The sequence below is a fragment of the Megalobrama amblycephala genome, linkage group LG6 (genome assembly GCF_018812025.1).
Source record: "Megalobrama amblycephala isolate DHTTF-2021 linkage group LG6, ASM1881202v1, whole genome shotgun sequence".
In the NCBI taxonomy this organism is placed as follows: Eukaryota; Metazoa; Chordata; class Actinopteri; order Cypriniformes; family Xenocyprididae; genus Megalobrama; species Megalobrama amblycephala.
In genome coordinates, this window is record NC_063049.1 from 6,121,490 (window position 1) to 6,137,404 (window position 15,915).

The 15,915-nt window shown below is 38.3% G+C and overlaps 1 protein-coding gene across 1 annotated transcript in view; it reads right to left on the bottom strand.

Annotated features, from left to right (window-relative positions):
* Nucleotides 1-2,151: 2,151 nt before the first annotated feature.
* Nucleotides 2,152-15,915, bottom strand: part of LOC125269760 (prostaglandin F2 receptor negative regulator-like) — a 49,723-nt gene continuing 35,959 nt past the window's right edge. Inside the window, exon 3 of the mRNA XM_048192723.1 lies at nt 2,152-2,762. Within this exon, the coding sequence (XP_048048680.1) occupies nt 2,320-2,762 (443 nt within the window). The 3' untranslated portion in view covers nt 2,152-2,319. The remainder of the gene's footprint in view (nt 2,763-15,915) is intronic.

Consider the following 15,915-nt stretch of genomic DNA (forward strand, 5'->3'; position numbering starts at 1 on the left):
ATCTGTACTTTGCTTTTCTATATGCTGTTGGTATGGCAATGTAAATGTAAAACTTAGAAACTCACTGAATTGTATTGTCAACCATGGTAGTAAGATTGTTGGCATGAAGCAGACTGGGTTATCAAATAGTTTTGAACGGTTTGTCTTACAGAAAGCTAGAGCTATTCTTGCAGATTGTACTCATCCACTGTTCCATGAGTTTAAAATGCTTCCTTCTGGTATACGTTATAGTATGCCCAAACTTAAAAGCAATCGGTATAGAAATTCTTTTATTCCCACTTCTATAAGATTTTTAAATTTGTAGGATGTCAGAATGTTGTGTTTGCTGGTTGTGTTTGTTTGTGTGTTTTGGTGTAATATGTTTACAAATTTTATGCTGCACAAAAAATCCCCCCCTGGGCTTATAATAAACTTGAACCTTTTTTTTCCTAAGTCTTTTACATTTTCGCATGTCCTAGAACACACACACATACTTACATCCATGTACCATCAGTCCGGGCCTCCTTTTCATGTATATACACACCCATATACAGGTGCTGGTCATATAATTAGAATATCGTGAAAAAGTTCATTTTTTTATTGTAAATTATTTTAAAAAATGAAACTTTCATTTAGATTCCCTACATGTAAAGTAAAACATTTCAGAAGTTTTTTTTTTTTTTTTTTTAAATTTGTTGATTAGAGCGTACAGCTAATGAAAGTCCAAAATCTAGTATCTCAAAATATTAGAATATTTACATTTGAGTTTCATTAAATGACCATCCCTACAGTATAAATTCCAGGTATCTCTTGTTCTTTGAAACCACACTAATGGGGAAGACTGCTGACATGGCAATGGTCCAGGAGACAATCATTGACAGCCTCCACAAAGAGAGTAAGTCACAGATGGTCATTACTGAATGTGGTGGCTGTTTACAGAGTGATGTATCAAAGCATATTAAATGCAAAGTTGACTAGAAGGAAGAAATTGGGTAGGCAAAGGTGCACAAGCAACAGGGATGACCACAAGCTTGAGAATACTGTCAAGTAAAGCCGATTCAAACACTTGGGAGAGCTTCACAATGAGTCAAATGAAGCCGGAGTCAGCGCTTCAAGAGCCACCACACTCAGACATCTTCAGGAAAAGGACTACGAAGCCACTTCTGAAATAGAAACAACGTCAGAAGCATCTTACCTGGGCTAAGGAGAAAAAGAACTGGACAGTGAACAGTGGTAGAAAGTCCTCTTTTCAGATAAAAGTAAATTTTGCATTTCATGTTGAAATCATGGTCCCAGAGTCTGAAGGAAGACTGGAGAGGCACATAATCCAAGCTGCTTGAAGTCTAGTGTGAAGTTTCTGAAGTTAGTAATGATTTGGGGGGCCTTGACATCTGCTGGTGTTGGTCCATTGTGTTTTATCAAGTGCAAAGTCAATGCAGCCATCTTCCAGGAGATTTTGGAGCACTTTATGCTTCCATCTGCTGACAAGCTTTATGGAGATGCTGATTTCCTTTTCCAGCAGGACTTTAGCACCTGCCCACAGTGCAAAAAACACTTCCAAGTGGTTTGCTGACCATGATATTACTGTGCTTTATTGGCCAGCCAACATGCCTGACCCCTGAATCTATGGGATATTTTCAAGAGAAAGATGAGAAACAGTCAATCCAACAATATACAGATGATCTGAAGGCTCAATAGTGCCTCAGCAGTGCCACAGGCTGATCACTTCCATGCCACACTTCACTGATGCTGTAATTTGTGCTAGGAGCAAGTAATTTGCTGTATTATGTGCTGCTGACCAAGTATTGAGTGCACACATGAACATACTTTAAAGAACTTGAACTTTTCTGTTTTGAAAATCCATTTTTTGATTGATCTTAGGAAATATTCTAATATTTTGAGATACTGGATTTTGGACTTTCATGAGCTGTATGCTCTAATCATCAAAATTAAAAAAAAAAAAAAAAAAAAAAAAAAAACTTTTGAAATGTTTTACTTTACATGTAGGGAATCTAGAATATATGAAAGTTTCATTTTTAAAAATAATTTACAATAAAAAAATGACCTTTTTCACGATATTCTAATTATATGACCAGCACCTGTATAGCAGTTATTCTTGTGGGTACAAACATGCAACAGTTCGCTATTTCCATTCCATTCTTGTACTACATAAGGTATTTTCAGTTTCAGTTCAATACTTTAGCTAAGTAAGTTTAGTAAACAGCAAAAATAATCAAAAAAAGCAGGGTAATTGCAAATTTATTATATTTATCAACAATGGGACAGATTAAAATATTTATATGTAACAAAGAATTATACCAATTAAAAGAATTACATCAGTCATACACAAAACTTACTTTCCATCATTATTTTTGTAACCACAACCTTCCCCATTTCCTCAGACTTCTCCAGAATCTTCCTCCAAATTCTTCCTCCTTCTCCCTGCCTCACCCACTCTCGGCCCGTACACACATACACCCCTTGGTCTGACAGCTTTGCTCTCTTCAGGACTAGTCCATAAAAGCCACCTCCATGAAGGTCCAAGCGAAGCCCGCCGTCTGTGTAAAGTTGAGTGTAGATGCTTCCAACTGTGATCTTATGATCCGGCCCAAACGTCAAGATTTCCTCCAATGGGCCGTTCCCTTTCCTGATGGACCAGGTGAGGGAGAGGAAGGTGTACTCCGTGAAGCCCCGTGTTGCGTTGCACTGAAGCTCCACTGATTCTCCCTCGGACACCTCTGACTTGGGAATGGCTGAAGAAACCTTCAGACTGTCCCCGATCACTGGACAGAACAAAGGACACTTTAATGCAGGCAGGAGAGGGATGTGTGTCAAAAGGTTTAAAGGTGCTAAAGAGGATGTTTTGTTTTATACATTTTTGCAATATTACTTGAAACTGTCTTTACTAACTGATAAAAGACTATTTATTAGGTGCACTGAAAGGAATAATATTAATATACATAATCTGTGCACGAGGTAGGGCCTTAAAAACATCAGCCAATCGTTTACGCGATCATCGCGTAAACGATTGGCCCTCTGGCTTGTCAATCACTGCCGTGACGTTCCTTGTGAGAGACGTGCGCGGATTGGCCCTCTGGCTTGTCAATCACTGCCATGACGTTCCTTGTGAGAGACGAGCGCGGCTGCGCGCTCCAGTAACTTTCTACACTCCACAGGCGCCGCATGCAGTGTTTTTGTCAGGAGACAGGAATAACAAGTGCAGATTATGAGTTACCTGCGGTGAGTCCGACATAATGAATCCACTAACACGATATAGCGAATGCCGGTGGTAAACACTTGTGTTCCAATACTCGTGCACGAGTTTTGGGAGGCGTTCCTTTAAAATGAGCTGTGAAGGAGGGGGGCTGTTCTTACGCATGCGCTCATTTCAAAAACTCAGTAACAGTCTTTGGATTCTCAGTCGACGAAAAAATCCTCTCTATCACCTTTAATGTGTTCAAACAAACCAATTTAACTTCTGTTTGATGCCACTTGTGGTGCAGAAATTACACATCTCAACTTTAAGAAGACAGCAGGAATCAGCATAAATACAACATGAATGGGATATGAAGAATATATTCTTTGGAGATTTTATCTGACCATTTTTCAGATAAAAGTTTAAAGAAAATTATAACAAATATAGTTTATTATTCATTTTAAGTGTTAATGGTATATTTTAAGCAGAGTGTTTTGCATTTTACATTGACCCTGCATCTTTTATAAATAAACATTAAAATCACAGTCAGTTCCCAGGTCTTTCTCATTAGTCCCTATATTGAACTTTATCCTATAATCAACATGCGAGTGTTACAGAAAGAAGACTTTATTGACAAAAATATATCCCATAATGCCTAAAAACAAAGAGAGAATGGATGTTAATAAACTTCAAGATCTTCTTGCCTCATTAGAGGTGTGGCAAGCTGGATGGGACTCAGAGCTATGGAAACAGACTGGAGCCAGGAAAGAGTGCCAACGAATGACACCTAGCACACGGGTCTGTTGGTGATTTTAATATCCATGTAGATTATAAAAAAGACTCATTGGGATTGGCATTTACAGACATTCTAAACTCTATCGGAGTTAGAAAAAGTCAGGACCCACTCATTGTCATAAACATACTTTAGATCTAATATTGTCACATGGAATCGATATTGATGCCATTGAGATTCTGCAGCAGAGTGACAACATCTCAGATCATTATCTAGCTTCGTATATACTACATTTAATCAAGGCTGCAAAACCGCCACCCTGTTATGAATATGGTAGTGCAAGTATATAACAATTAGTTCAAACTTTGACCTGTGGAGGGCAGTAATACACTTAGCAGCATCTACACTGCCGGGATTCTAATAGAGAAGAAGAAGAAGAGAGCTAGGCTGCGTCTGAAACCGCATACTCTCTTGAGTAGGTACTTATTTTGAATAAGTACTTACTTTGTAAGGGTAAAAAAGTACGTTCTTTTCCTGAATCCGCCTTATTAGCTTTGTCACGTGACTTATGACGTCATCACTAGTGCCAAGATTTAAAGAGCCCAAGCAAGATTCGCACAATTACCTTCATCAATTACATGATTTACGTTGTTGATTTGATCGCCGCGTTTACATTTATTATGCCGCTCCATATCACATCACAAAGGAGGCGTCGGGCTGTTGCTCGAAAAGCACGCCTTTGGAGACGTTTGGTGATTTTATATTCAGAAAATGTAAGTAAAAAGTAGCTATACATTGCATTCCTGCACCCCTTTACACACAATAATATACTGCACAATAATATACTTAATTGTAAAAACTTATAATTACACAGACAGATATGTCACATCATGGCAATTTATTGAATTCACAATATTCAACCATAATAATGAAATATTTAATATTCAACCATAAGTAAACCATGTGAGTAAATCTTTTTTTTTTTTTTTTCAAGAAAAGATGAATAAAGATGACTTTTGTTTTACTGACTAAAATAGAATATGAATAAAATGGAAAAAAAAGAAGAAAAAACATTCAAATTAATAAATATATTTATACAGAAGTATTAAATGAACATAACATTATTTAAAACGTACACAAATGTATTGTTCTTACAAACTATGTGAACATCAACAGATGGTGAACCCCACATCATCTTACTGCCGCCTCAACAGAGCTGTGCCAATCCTGCAGCTGTATTTTGATGAGGCAGTTGACCTGCACAATGACCTCCGTCTCTCTCGCCAGTCCATCTTGTCCCTAACTGCTGCAATTAGGCTGGATTCCGATCATGGGTGGGAAAGGGACATTGAGGTGCTGCTGTTCCTCTTCTGGCTGGGTCATGCGGCTTCTTTCAGGGTGGTGTCTCGGACCTTCGATATCCCCAAGTCCTCTGTGCATGATATTGTGCACAGAGTGAGCTCTGCAATCATCAGGATCTTGAGGAGGGTGATTGCTTTCCCAACTGGTGATGACCTGGTGGCGGTAGGAGAAGGTTTTGCCCAGCTGGCAGGGTCACCAGCTTTCAGCTCAGCAGTTGGTGCAATTGACGGCTGTCACATCCGTCTTAAACCTCCAGCAGCTACCGCCCAGTGCTATCTGAACAGGAAACTGTTTCACTCCATCCAGCTACAGGCCATCACCGACCACCGTGGGAAATTCATTGACATCTTTGTGGGATATCCTGGGTCCGTGCACGATGCCAGGGTGCTGAGGAACAGCCCGGTCTTCAATGGAAGCCTTTATCCACCTGCAGGCAAGTGTATCCTTGGGGATGGTGGATATCCTTGCCTGCGTGAACCCATCTGCCTCATCACCCCATACAGGGAGCCTGTATAGAACCCTGTACAGGCTCGCTATAACAGCAAGCACTCCCGTGCCCGGAACATCGTGGAGAGAGCTTTCGGGATGATGAAAACATGCTGGCGCTCTGTTTTTTTTAAGGCAATGGAAGTGAGCCCTGCCTTCGTGCCTGAGGTCATTGCATGCTGCGCTGTGCTCCACAATATTGCTCTACAAAATGGGGACATCGTTGAGCCAGAGGTTGGGGAGAATAATGATGATGGCCCCCCTGAAGCCCTGAACCCTGGAACAAGATCAGGTGAACATGTGCGGGACAATCTGGCTGCTGCTGTATCTGCTCCAGACATCCGTCTTCCTGCTCTCCATGATCATGACTACCTGTGAAACATTTAACAGGTTTATACTTTTGCACAAAGCATTGCATTATTTTATTATAGCCTTGTTGTAGTTTTTTTCCTAAATACGATATATGTTTATCAAGTGCAGTGTCAATAAATATTTTTTCCTCTATAAAGGCTTCCATTTTCTTCAATTGTGGGGGAGGGAGGAGGGGGGTTGTATCATTTTTGAGTCATGGATTACATTTATGTAATATGGATGGATGTGCTTTTATGGACTTCAAAATCAAAGGTACCATTCACTCCCACTATAAAGCTTGGGAGAGCCAGGATATTTTTTATTATAACTCTGATTGTGTTGGGCTGAAAAAGAATAGTCATATACACTTAGGATGGCTTGAGATTGAGTAAATGATGGGATCATTTTTTTGGGGGGCGATGAACATTTTTGGGTGGACTATCCCTTTAACATTTCAAGGATGAAAGTGGTGTGCAATCCGTTGTGAACACATGAAAGCAGGTGTTGTTTCTAGGCCATGTATCACAGTGTTAAACCGGTGGCTCTAAAACAGCAGCTGGAAAACATCAGCATTGCCTCTGAGAAAGCTGAAGGACCTAATCCGGGAGATGGAGGAGAGGGAGGCTGAGAGAGAGCAAAAAGCAACAGAGAGGGAGAGATGATGGCCTGCACCTGTCCTAATCAAACACACCTGAAACATTTAATCAAGTTATTTAGGATTACTTATAGTAGGATTACAGACAGGTGTGTTTAATTACAATTGAAACTCAGGACCTGACTTGGGTGTCCTTGAGCAGTTTACGTTCTATATACATTTAGTAGTGAGATAATACAAAAAAATAAAGTTATGTTTGATTGAAGTCTTACAACAATCACTTAAATAAACTTATATTAACCTCTCAAGACAATATAAGGAAATATGTGAAATGTCTATTTACTTTGAATGCATACAAATAAAATGTTTTGTTCCGAAATATTTGTTTAATTATATTAAAATTATATGTTGACAAAAAAAAAAAAAAAAAGTATAAATACATTATACAGTAAAAAAAAAAAAAAAAAGTGTTTTGGAGTATGGATGCTTGTTTACAGAAATGTAAATGTGTGATTTATATGAGGATGCTTTTAAAAAAAAATATATAAAGAAATTTTATTTTTTGCGATCAACTCAAGAAGGGCAAGAAATCGTTCATCCCTTTCCCTGGTCTCCCTCTCTCTCCTTTCTTCTCTCTCAACTGCTTCTCAATGCCTTCTTTCTTCAGTTTCTCTGGCTTCTCGATCCCGTCTGTCCTCTCGCTCTCGTCTCTCTCTTTCTCTACGCTCCTCCTTCTCCTCTATTTCCCGCCATCGTCTCTCCTCCCTCTCTGTTGCTTCTCGCTCTCTCGCAGCCTCCCTCTCCTTCATCTCCCGGATTAGGTCCTCTACATGTTTTCTTTTTCTTCCAGCTGGCTGTGGGCTTGCTGAAGATGAAGAGGCCACAGCAACATCCGGGCCAGATGAGGCAATAAGGGCAGGTGGAGTGATTGAGGGTCTGCCCCCAATTGCCTTATCCATGGCAGTATACCACTTCCAGGATGCTGCTGTGGGCTCCCCATCCTCAGTGCTCACCCCTGTCTGTGGACATTTCAGATCCTACAGAAATGTTCAGAATACAATTACACAATTACAGAATCTAAATAATCAGCAACATATCAGCAACAAATAATGCAACATTTGTTTCTACTAAATGTTGCATTAGTAGAAACAAAATCATTATACTTTATATTTCTGTTTAAGATTTTCCCTTTTTTTTTTTTTTTTTACAGATGTGGGCACTACTTTGCCCTGCAGGCCCTGCTCCACCACAAAAGCTCTGCAACATTAGAAATCAAAAATCAAATACTTCTGTAATAACTCTGGTTAAAATGACAACATTCAAACAATATTTTTTTTTTTTCTTTTTTTTTTTGAATAATTATTTTCTATTGTATACTTACTCAAAGCCTTTGATTGCAGCATTCCTCTTTCCAGTGAAGAGGGCTTCATTAGCCACTCTCCACTGGATAAGGCGGCGAGTGAGTTCATCAGTCCCTGCAACATCCAAACAATATATAAATGTTAGATCTGTCATTTATGTGATAAAAAAACAAAACATATCAAAATGTTGATGTATATTATTTTGATAGCTGATGTTATCTTGCTTTTCATCAAACACAAATGATCATGAATTTGTCAATGCATGAAATCATAGACAAAAATGCATCTTTAGTTGTGTTAATCCGTTTATTTAAATTAGTAAAATAAACATTTATGTGTGTAATGCAAAGTGCTGACAAAATCTTAGGCCAAATCGATGACACTGTAGCACACATACAACACCCATACAGCTATCCGATGTGTTTTCATCTGGAAGATGTATTTTTTTTAAGAGTTTCATCTGCCATACTGTCTGGAAAATGTCTTCTGTCAAATGTTAAACGCACATTTAGGAAACGTCTATGTTGCAAATGCATTCGCAATTTTTTTTAAACAAACGTTTATCAGATGTTTGTACACAGATAAAACAATGCTTTCTAGCTATATGAAAATGAAACGTTTTACAGCAACTTAATATTTAATATATCAATATTTAATACATGTCTTAATTTCTTAAAATACATGTTTTAATGTCTTAAAACACAGTTTCCTCGTCAGTTGTTAAAAAAAGTGAAATTTAAATACAATTAACAGCTTTGTTGTACTTACACTTGAATACAGCTCCGTCTCCGTCCTCAGCCATGTTCGAAAATGACGACTCTTCCCGTGGGCTCATGGGATATTAAAGTGTCCATCGTATGAACACTTCAGAATCTGGGCGGGAGCAGTAGGCCATCCGGAGATTTCTCGCCTACTGTTTTATAAATACTGAGGTTTCGGACATACTAGTGTTTTCACGTAATGTTTTCCCCTACTATATAGTAGGCAAGCAGGCATATTCGGACGCAACATTAGTATACGCACATCTAAATCTCGCGAGAATTAGTACCTCACCCAGGTATTTCTCGCCTACTCTTTTATGATTACTGAGGATTCGGACATACTATTTGTTCGCCTACTACTTTTCCCCTACTATATAGTAGAGAAGTATGCGGTTTCGGATGCAGCCCTAGTTCAAGATGAACATTTATGGTTAAAAAGTATATAATTTCTAATTTTTTTTAGAAAATGAGCAATGGTTTATAAGACCCTTATTCCTCGTCTGAGATCATGTCGAACGCTTTGAAGCTGCACTGAAACTGTAATTTTGACCTTCAACCGTTTGGGCTCCAATGAAGTCCACTATATGGAGAAAAATCCTGGAATGTTTTCATCAAAAACCTTAATTTCTTTTTGACTGAAGAAAAGAGGACATGGACATCTTGGATGACATGGGGGTGAGTTTAATTTGAAAGTGAACTAATCCTTTAACAATACAAATGTGTGTGAACTGAGTTCATTCTGAATTGAAATATTCACATCTTAAATATACAATGCAAAATAAAAATGCAAGCCCTACAAATGTGTGTGAACTGAGTTCATTCTGAATTGAAATATTCACATCTTAAATATACAATGCAAAATAAAAATGCAAGCCCTAAAAATACAATGCATTAAAATACAAGCACGGTTAATGCAATGCATAGTTTTTTCAAGTAGTGCAATTCAAAGATGCTTTTGTTTCAAAAACATATGGCATTATTTTACTTCTTTACTTCCATAGTCTTATCTTTGATGGTTCTGTATTATCAATCTCTATATACATACAGTCAGGGGTTAAATTGGGATTTGTTATGTGGGGGGGCTCTGTGATTTCAGGCTTTCAAGGGGTACGTGTGTATGCAAAGACTAATTGTATCAATTGGCAAACTAAAATATAACAAGTTGAGAGAGCCCTCTGCTATGAACAATAAAATGCTGATTAAAATCATTCTATAGATGCTGGTAGCATGAAAGCTACATGTCAGGGAATGAACACAGAGAGAGGATCCAAGTGCAAGTAAAACCATGTTTATTGACAGAATACGCTGTACAATAACTTCACTCCAAATGGGCAGTCGTTGCAGTGACAGAGGCATGCTGAAGCAATGGCGTGCAGAGGCAGATGAACAGGGTGGCGCAGGGCTGCAACGGGTATCAGAAACCAAGGAATAATCCAACCCAGACGCGGGCACAAGACGATAGTCCAGAACTCCAGGAAATCAGGAAGTGAAACACAGAAGCACAACACCGGGACAGCCTGCAACGAACTGACAAAGACACCATGTAGACACGCACGAGATATAGCAAACACAGAACAAGACACGGCTGGCAGCACATCACAATCAGACAGGTGGGTGACGCCCACACACTCACTCACCACAGGCAACACACACCACAACCACACGAGGGCGAGTAAGTGAACCCATGAACCATGACACTACATCTGAAGACAATAAAATCTTTCTGTACGCCTGTGCCTTCTCCTTTGTGTCAGTATCAAATATAAGAGTGATGCTACCATTAAAGGAGAGAATATAAATACAAAATACAGAGTTCGTCATTAAGCTTTGTTTTTGCTGGTCCTTTGGAGTAAAAAACTAGCTTGCCTGGAAAAAAATAGGATTTTTTTTTTTTTGTGAGTGTGTTGTAAATATAATTTATTTTGAAGCAAGCAACATTCTCATCAGTGTTTTATCAGCAGTGATATATTTAAATCTGCATATTTATTTACCCTGGGGGTATTTTATTAATATTCCTTACATTATAATAATAGTAATAATTCCTTAATTAATAATAATAACAATAATAATTAATCTTTATAAATGGCATTTCCCCCTCCCCCAATCTAATTAAATGTATGTTTAATCTTTTATTTCCAATTATTACATTTGAAAAATTAAAATAGTAAGACACTATAGGGCTGTTACCAAATTAAATAATTTACACTGAAAAGTACAACTGCATTTAATAATGTTATGAGATTCTTTAAATATTTTTGAATATACAAATAAGAAATGTTGGTGGGAAATTTATACTTTTAAACATGAAATTAAACCGCCAGTAGATGGAGGCAAGTGACCGTCTTATTGAGTGAGCCACTCATTCATTTATTCAAACGATTCATTCAAAAGGCTGAATCAAGAATGAAGCAGTTGTTTATGATTGGGCCATTGAATCTTCACTCAACCGATTCGTTCAAAAAGCTGAATCATTCGAAACGGCTGAGCGTAGCTGTGAGATGCGCTGGTTCTGCTTTGTTTGGAACTATTTTCGCTGCTACAGTAGAACAAAAACAGGCAATATTGCACATAAAACATAAGTGATTAATATTAACTACTTGTTTATTGAACTGTTGTATTAAATTAGTGTCAATTTCAATCAAGGTGATATTCAGGAATTCAGCACTTTCGGTCGGGTGATGCTTAACTTTATCATATATCGTAAATAGCTAGAGCAAAAACCCCACATATTTAATTTTTATTGCAACATGATAACTGAGCTTCTTTGTGTGAGCAGAGCTCATTTGTTTTGAATTCTCAAGAGGTTACGTGCGCCTCAACGATGCAATAGGCTATCACCGCCACTATACATTAGGCTACATATATTATTATCCACTACCACTATCGCCACTTAAGCTAAATGAATCATTCTCGCGTTTTGGTTGTTATTGACATTTTAATCAAGCTGCTTATCTGGTCAGGCAAGTAAAATTCTCTTTCACATCAAAAAGTCCACTTGTCCCGCAGTCCCGGACAAGCGTTGGAGCCCGATCACACGAAAATGCGTATCAATAGTACGAGTTTGTAATCTCGTAGAATACATACGCCAAAATGAGTTTTGGCGTACTTATGGTACGCAGTTTTTCACGTGCATATGATACGCACTTTATGGCGTATTATACATACGAAACCCCCACCCCCCACCCCCATTCTAACCAAGAGCGTGTCATATACACGCCATAAAGTGCGTATCATATGTACGCGAAAAACTGCGTACCATAAGTACGCCAAAACTCATTTTGGCGTATATATTCTACGAGATTACACACTCGTACTATTTATACGCATTCTCATGTTACAGAAGTCAGATAATTCCCAACACATAGAAACTCTTGCACCTAGATATTATCAAATAGAGACCCCGAATAAATAAAAACAAAAAACTTCCAAACCCATTTAATGGTAAAAATTTAATTGATGTTCAACAAATAAAAAATAGAGATAATAATGATAAACAAATGATAAAGCTTGGGTTGTTAAATATTAGATCACTTTCTTCAAAAGCACTTATTGTAAATGACAGAAACCTGGCTAAAACCGGACAATTACACTACTTTAAATGAGTCTAGTCCTCAAGGTTATGATTATCGACACAATCCTCGACAGAAAGGAAAAGGGGGAGGTGTTGCTGTAATTTATAGTAATATTTACAGTATCAGCCAGAAGTCATTCAAATATAATTTGTTCGAAGTGATGGTGCTTTACGTAACATTATGTAAGTTGACATTTGTGTTGGCTACTGTATACAGGCCACCAGGGCACAATACAGACTTTATCAAAGAGATTGCTGATTTTCTATCAGAATTAGTACTAGCTGCAGATAAAGTCCTTGTTGTTGGTGATTTTAATATCCATGTAGATAATAAAAAAGACTCATTAGGATTGGCATTTAAAGACATTCTAAACTCTATTGGTGTTAGACAACACGTGTCTAATATTGTCACATGGAATCGATATTGATGCTGTTGAAATTCTGCAGCAGAGTGACGACATCTCAGATCATTATCTAGTCTCGTGTATATTACATTTAGTGAAAGCGGCTAAACTGCCTCCCTGCCATAAATATGGTAGAACCATCACTTCTACCACTAAAGATTGCTTTATAAATAATCTTCCTGATCAGTTTCATCGCCTTAGCATACCAGACAACTTAGAAGACCACGATATTGCAACAGAAACTATTGACTCTCTCTTTTCCAGCACATTAGACTCAGTTGCTCCTTTGCGTTTAAAAAAGATTAAGGAAATTAATCCAACACCATGGTACAATGAGCACACTCGGGCCCTAAAAACAGCAGTTAGAAAAATGGAGCGCAGCTGGAAGAAAACAAAACTAGAAGTATTTCACATTTCGTGGAGAGAGAAAATGACTGAGTACAGAAAGGCCTTAAAAACTGCTAGATCTGCCTATTTTTCAAAACTTTTAGAAGAAAATAAACACAACCCTAGGTATTTATTTGATACAGTGGCTAAATTAACAAGAAATAAAGCTTCAACTTCTGATGTTTCCAAAGAGCACAGCAGTAATGACTTTATGAACTTCTTTACTTGCAAAATTGATAATATTAGAGAAAAAATTATAACCATGCAACCATCTACTACAGTCTTGTGTCAGACTGTGCATTGTGTGCATTGTAGTGCCCCTAAAGAAAAATTCAATTCATTTACTGCTTTAGGAGAGGAAGAATTGTCTAAACTTGTTAAATCATCAAAATCAACAACATGGATGTTAGACCCTATACCGACTAAGCTATTGAAAGAGATGCTTCCAGAGGTCATAGATCCTCTTCTTAATATTGTTAATTCATCTTTATCACTAGGATACGTACCAAAAACCTTTAAGCTGGCTGTTTTTAAACCTCTTATTAAAAAACCACAACTTGATCCTAGAGAATTAGTCAATTACAGGCCGATCTCAAATCTCACTTTTCTGTCAAAAATACTAGAAAAGGCAGTTTCACAACAACTATGTTCCTTTTTAGAAAGAAATAGTATCTGTGAAGATTTCCAGTCAGGATTTAGACCGTACCATAGTACTGAGACTGCTCTCATTAGAGTTACTAATGATTTGCTCTTATCATCAGATCGTGGTTGTATCTCTCTATTAGTGTTACTGGATCTTAGTGCTGCATTTGACACTACTGATCACAATATTCTTCTAAACAGACTCGAAAATTATGTTGGCATTAGTGGAATTGCATTGGCATGGTTCAAATCATACTTATCTGACCGTTATCAGTTTGTAGTAGTAAACGATGAGATGTCATATCGATCACAAGTTAAATATGGAGTACCGCAAGGCTCAGTACTAGGACCATTGCTTTTTACTCTGTACATGCTACCCTTGGGAGATATCATTAGGAAGCATGGCATTAGTTTTCATTGTTACGCTGATGATACTCAGCTCTATATTTCTTCGCGCCCTGACGAAAATCACCAATTCGCTAAATTAACAGAATGTATAGCTGATATAAAAAACTGGATGACCAGTAATTTCCTACTACTAAATTCAGGAAAAACAGAGATTCTAATTTTTGGACCGAAAACTTCTTCACGCAATAATGTAGAATACTGTATAACACTTGATGGCTGCTCTGTTAAGTCTTCGTCGTCAGCTAGGAACCTGGGTGTGCTCTTTGATACCAATCTTTCATTTGAAGGCCATGTTACTAGCATCTGTAAAACTGAATTCTTCCATCTTAAAAATATATCTAAACTACGACATATGCTCTCAATGAAAAATGCAGAACAGTTAGTTCATGCGTTTATGACCTCAAGGCTAGACTACTGTAACGCTCTACTGGGTGGTTGTTCTGCTCGCTTGATAAATAAACTACAGCTCGTACAAAATGCAGCAGCTAGAGTTCTTACTAGAACTAGGAAGTATGACCATATTAGCCCAGTTCTGTCATCACTGCATTGGCTTCCTGTTAAACATCGTATAGATTTTAAAATCTTGCTAATTACTTACAAAGCACTAAATGGTTTAGCTCCCCAGTACCTAAGTGAGCTCTTAATACACTATAGTCCCTCACGTTTATTGCGATCTCAGAATTCAGGCCAGCTGATAATACCTAGAATATCAAAATCAACCGCAGGCAGTAGATCCTTCTCCTATTTGGCACCTAAACTCTGGAACAATCTTCCTAGCATTGTTCAGGATGCAGACACACTCTGTCAGTTTAAATCTAGACTAAAAACGCATCTCTTTAACCTGGCATACACATAACACATTATCAATTTATATTTTCAAATCCGTTAAAGGTTTATTAGGCTGCATAAATTAGGTCAGCCGGAACCGGGAACACTTCCTATAACACCAGATGTACTCGTTACATCAGAAAAAGAATGGCATCTACGCTAATATTAGTCTTTCTGTTTATCCCGAGGTTTACCGTAGTCAACCGGATCCGGGCCGTATCCAGCTGAGACCAAGGACCGGTGCCATAACACGACCACAACGCAGCCCTGAAGTATCAGCAGAGATCGAGTCAACTAGATCATCCATTGTGAAGACATCATCAACACGACAGCCAGTGCCACAGTTCCTCAACAGACCGCCCATCCCGGCGTGATGAATACGATCCTCAACTGGACACGACCACAACGCAGCCCTGAAGTATCAGCAGAGATCGAGTCAACTGGATCATCCATTGTGAAGGCCTCATCGACACGACAGCCAGTAGCACAGTTCCTCAACAGACCGTCCATACCGGCGTGATGAATACGATCTTCAACTGGATGGAACTGAAATAAATACTTTGATTGCTGCGATATCAGACTTATGATAGCAACCTGATTGTAACAAAGCACTGTTCGCCAGAGGAGAACTGGCCCCCCGACTAAGCCTGGTTTCTCCCAAGGTTTTTTTTTTCTCCATCTTAACACCTATTTGCCACTTGTTTGCCACCTGATGTCACCTGATGGAGTTTGGGTTCCTTGCCGCTGTCGCCTTTGGCTTGCTTAGTTGGGGACACTTGACATTTGATATTCAATAGTATTCTTGACATTTATTCAACAGTGCTTTGATCTGCCTGCATTGACACTATTAA